Here is a 5,586-nt window from a genome sequence, read left to right on the forward strand (position 1 = left end):
TAATAAACAGATATGTATGTATTATATATATGTATAGAAACACAAACACATACACATAAACAGATATGTATGTATTATATATATGTATATGTATACACATACACACATATATAAATAGATATGTATTATATTTATATGTGTGTGTGTGTGTGTGTGTGTGTGGGTATACTTTAATAAATTCATTAATTTATGCATAATCAGTACTATATTTACAAGATTTTAAATGGAAGTTGTTTACTCATAGATAATGGTTATGATATATTGCTACTCACAGTGTTTTCTGACCATTAATAATCTTCAGATTCCTTAACATATGGAGACTTGTTATAGTCGGCACTGTATCCGAAATGTATAGGTAGTGGGTGATTTCTTCGATAGACATTAGTATATCCAATTTGCTGGGACTCATTGGAGGTACATTGTAGTATCTATCCCTGAAAGTGAAATAAACATAAGTAAAATATAATACACAGCAATTTGAATGTAACTGCAAAGGAGGTTAAGTTAAACACCTACAGAATACAGAACCTCTGGCTTCCAGAAATTCAGGTTTACCAAAAAAAGCAGCTATTTTGTATGGGCAATTCTCTCACAGCTACAAGTTAAAATGTGTGAATTTATTATAATTTTTACTTATAACCATGTTTAGAAGATTAGTAGAACTGCCTTCAGATGAAGATTAGTGGATTTTGTCAACATCTTTCAAGAGTATCCTGCCAAAATATTGTAATGTTGTGGAGATAATGCAATATAGTGTACCAGGTACAGAGAAAACAGACCACTTATAAAGTTGGTTAATTTGCATATAATGGAACCTGTAGGAGAGGGAGACCCAGGAAGACATGGGATGAAGTACTGAAGGATGATCTCAGGATGCTGAACCTCTCAAATGAGATGACATAGGACTAAGATACTTGGTGCTTTGTTGTACTCAAGAAGACTCATGTTTCACAGCAGAAGTGTTAAGGCCACTTCCTCTGATGAAGAGGATTGGCCTGCAAGAGTTGTGCGCCAGTGCCATATAAAAAGCATTCATGCTGGTGCCACATAAAATCACTCATGCCCGTGTCACATAGAAGCACTTGTGCCAGTGCCACATTAAATGCAGCCAGCATAAACTGTAAAGTGGTTGGAATTAGAAAGGACATCCAGCCATAAGAACCAAGCCAAATCAGACTGGAACCTGGTGCAGTTCCTCTGCTACCAGCTCTGGTCAAACCATTCAACCCATGGTAGCATGGACAACAAACGTTAAAGGATAACGATGATGATGGTGATGATATGTTAAAAATAGTTTAGTTCTTCACTGTTTTAAGATTAAACATACTCTGCTTTAGAAGTACATTAATGTACCTATAACTGTTAAATAAAATCCTGTTCTTCACTTTTCTTCATTTGATTTTCATCCTATAAACATTATATTGTACACATGGTACGGTATGATATATTTTAAGAATTTTAAGTGGATTCATAAATACTAACCAGACTTTGGCTATAGAAGTGTATAATTTGAATCTGTTAAATACAATTTATTTCTTTACTTTCCATAGTTTATTTTTATATTTCAACTGTTTCCAGAAACAAAAAGAAATTCAGAAATCCAAGCCACTTCTAGCCCCAAGCTTACTGGATATTTTATCTTGTACTATATTTACATTTCTCCTTATATATCATGTATATAGAGTTTTCACTGTTCAAGATCAAAGAATGCCTCTGCAAATGTATGCACTGGCTTGAGTAAGACATTTTCACGAAGACTAACAGTCACCCATGCATGTTAATCTCCTCTCTCCAAGCCGCAGTTGCTTATACAAGGGAAAAGTTAACATCACAGGCTGATATTCTATGACACCAGTGTCATTACAGGTATTGCTGTCAGAAAGCAAAGAGCTGGAACAGATACTATGAGGCAGGGCCTCCAACCCACCAGGCTACAGACCAATACCAGCCCATGGGTCACACAGAAACAATAAATTCATCATCATCATCATCTATTTAACATCCATATTCCAAGCTGGCATAGGTTGGATGGTTTCACAGGAACTGGTAAGTCAGAAGATTGTGCCAAGCTCTACTGTCTGCTTTGGCATGGTTTCTATGGCTGGATGCCCTTCCTAAAACCAACTTCTTTACAGGGTGTATTGGATGCTTTCCACATGGCACCAGCGACAATGAAATCACCAAATAACTTGCAGGACAAGACCCCTCAACTGGTGCAGGAGTAGTATTGAGGGACAGAAAAAGGGGTCTTGCATTAGTTATTAAATCTTATCTCTATTCTATTGACTATTGCAGTCAGCAGGGTGATCATCCAGTTCGTAGAAAAACTGTCTAGCATAAAACCAGTCCATGGTGCAAAAAAGTAGTTTAAGGACAGCTTCTGTAAGGTATCTTATCTGTCCAGCTAAGACTTCTGTCAATCTCCCACTCTGGATTGGTATTTTTACCTTCGCCAAAAGGTTAAAAGGCAAAATTGACCTCAGCAGGATTTGATCTCAGAGAGCAGGAAATTAGAACAAATAATGTGTGGCAACATATAAACGTGCCCATTCAGTGCCACATAAAAGCACCTGTGCAGTGCCACATAAAGGAACCCAGCACACTCTGTAAGGTGGTTGGCATTAGGAAGGGCATCCAGCTGTAGAAACCAAGCCAAATCAGACTGGAACTTGGTACAGCACCCCCACCCTACCAGCTTGCCAGCTCTGGTCATACCATCAAACCCATGCCAGCATAGACAACAGACATTAAATGATGTCTTTGAAAGGATGAAAAGCAAAATTGATCTCAGTGGAATTTGAACTCAAAACGTAAAAACGGACAAAATGCCGCTAAGCATTTAAACATTATAGCTGTAGTAAGTAACTGAACAGCTAAAGAGAAGAAAAAAAGAAAGAAAACATAAGTTGGAATTTTTTGAGAACTTTTCTGAACAATCATTATTTATTTTGTTGTTGTTTACAATAAATGCACAATTTTTTTTAAACTGCAGCTGTTAAAACAAACTCAATATATCAACTCAGATGGGTGTGGCATTTGACACCATGTAAATAACAAATGATATTAACCATACACAAATTTTGTTGACAATAAACTTGACAAGGAAAAAATATAATTCTCAACATGTATATATAAAAATATAATTCTCAACATGTATATATAAAAATATAATTCTCAATGTGCTAAATAATGTTATTATACATATCTTGTACCATTTTTTTGTTTTTAATATTATTTTGTCCTTAAAAATTCCTAAGAACTTTTATTATGAGTGAAATTCAAAACAAATAATTTTTTTTATATGTGGATGGCTATCTTTTTCTTTGTTTTTTTTTTCATTGCTGGTGCTGTTTGTTTTTATTTCGAACCACTTGAGTTTTAAGTGGAAGATGCAAAGCTATGTTCTATATGCAGACTTCAGCTGCACTCAGAGAAAAAAACTAGTGGAAATGCAAAAAAATGTCATTATTCAGTACAAGGCCTGTGAACTCATTTCTTCGAACTTCAGCCTGGGTTAAAGGCACGCAGCACACTGTGAAGTGGTTGGTTAATAATATGGTTAAATGTACCCAATACACACAGACGATGTAGTGCTGAGAGGATTCTTTAGTCTTGCCAAAGGCAAGTACAGTCTGTAAACAGGTTGGTGTTAGGAGGGCCACTTAGCCATAGAAAACCAAAATGATGAAGTGAATACTAATATAACAAATTCCTCATAAGTATATATATCCTTCTAATATGGAAGGATGTATGCATGTGAGGAATTTGTATATATCCTTATATACAAATATGAGGATATATATTTGTGTATAACTACTTTTTCTTAGACTATGTGTGTGTGTGTCTATATGATGTTCCTTCACTCATCGCCTGCCACCAAGCCTAGTATGTGCACTCATCCTGCACCATTTATATTAATTCTTTATATATCTTCTTTATTCTCTCCCCTCTCTCTATATATGTGTGATATAAAGCATTACTAGAAAAATCAACCAACCAACCAACCAACCAACATTTGTATCAGCTATTATTATATAGGGACAGTTTTGATAGTGAACCATTTCATAAGTCCAGATGATACACTAATCAGTGTCTGGCTAATGTATCTCACCCAGATCTGTGACACAGGCAAGCTCTTTGTAGAGCTTCACACAATCAAAATAAAATATACACTTTTCATAATTGTGTATTGGGTCTACATTTGAACTATGGTCTTCCCATATCTATACTGGGTATATCCCATATGTATCCATGGGTGAATGTGTGTGTGTGTGTGTGTGTGTACAAAAGAAAAGGTGTTGTAAAGTGTGTTCTTCCCACTGGTGTGATGTGTGATTGCTGTTGTACTATAGTTGCTGCTTTACGCTAGTAACCACAATAGTTACTAGTCATCGGATACCATTGTATCTCTTTGTACTGGAATAGTAATACACTAACTTCACAGGACACTGACTAGAACTGTCGACTCTCAGCCGTTCAACTCTCAACCCTCTCTTGACTACCAGCTACTAATCTATTTATAATGGCTGACTCCTACCACTTTTTACCAGGAGGGATATACAGTTTCACTATATATCAAAAAGGATAAATAAACAAAGCTTCTAACAATGTAGAAAGTTTTACATAAAACCTTTATATTTCAGATGCAGAGGCCTATCTTCAGAAGGAAGCAATCCAAGAAATTTGTAGTTACATCGATCTTGTTATTTTATTTTAAACTGCTCCACATTTGGGTTAGCAGCAACTCTCCAACTGTTAGTTGTATTCATTGTGATGTAAGGCATTTAGTATACTATTCTACCATTTTCTCATTCCACTGTTCATTTGGTGAAAATTATGTGAATTTGTCTCTAGCTGTTCATTTCTTTCTCATACCACAACCTTTCTTCAACTCTTTTCTTTTATAATCAAGAACTAGTTTACTTAGCAACAAAACAATTATATTCAAATTCCTCTTATGAATGGCAAGTAGAGATTTTACTACACTTACCCTTTAAATGTAGCCTCAACTATAGCAATGTGACCCCTCACGACTACACAGTCTTTCAGTATATCAATGTTTCCTGCATGAACGAAATCCTCTTCAAATACACATTCTGTGAAAATATATAACATAAAGACTGATTGAAAATTATCAAAGATTGAGAAAGGCTGAATGACAAAATATAATGGTAAATAGCATGACAGGAAACACAAAGTGTGGCTGAAAAGTGTGAAAGAATGAGGAACATCAAATAACAAAATATATATGAATGAGTATATATCTGCTTGCCTGTTTGTATGTGTGTACATGTATAATATATATATATGTGAGGCTTGGACAGAAAACACTTTCCAATGTACTCTGCTGTGGATATCATGTATGGAAAGAGTGTGTGGTAAGAGGTCTGCTTCCCAACCACATGGTTCCAGGTTCAATGCACTGCATGACACCTTGAGCAAGTGTCTTCTTTTATAGCCTCAGGTCAACCAAGCATTGAGAATGGATTTGGTAGATAGGAACTGAAAGAAGCCTGTGTGTGTGTGTGTGTGTGTGTGAGTCCGTGTGTGTAAATAAATAAATAAATATATATAATATATATATTT

General features: G+C 35.4%; 1 protein-coding gene across 1 annotated transcript in view; it reads right to left on the reverse strand.

Annotated features, from left to right (window-relative positions):
* LOC106869050 (receptor tyrosine-protein kinase erbB-4) overlaps positions 1–5,586 on the reverse strand; it is a 99,315-nt gene that overhangs the window by 40,457 nt on the left and 53,272 nt on the right. The window contains exons 8-9 of the mRNA XM_014914560.2: positions 4,991–5,096; positions 273–434 (exon numbers count right to left, since the gene is read on the reverse strand). Coding sequence (XP_014770046.1) covers positions 273–434; positions 4,991–5,096 — 268 coding nt within the window. The remainder of the gene's footprint in view (positions 1–272; positions 435–4,990; positions 5,097–5,586) is intronic.

Source organism: Octopus bimaculoides, chromosome 10 (assembly GCF_001194135.2).
Source record: "Octopus bimaculoides isolate UCB-OBI-ISO-001 chromosome 10, ASM119413v2, whole genome shotgun sequence".
Taxonomy (NCBI): domain Eukaryota; kingdom Metazoa; phylum Mollusca; class Cephalopoda; order Octopoda; family Octopodidae; genus Octopus; species Octopus bimaculoides.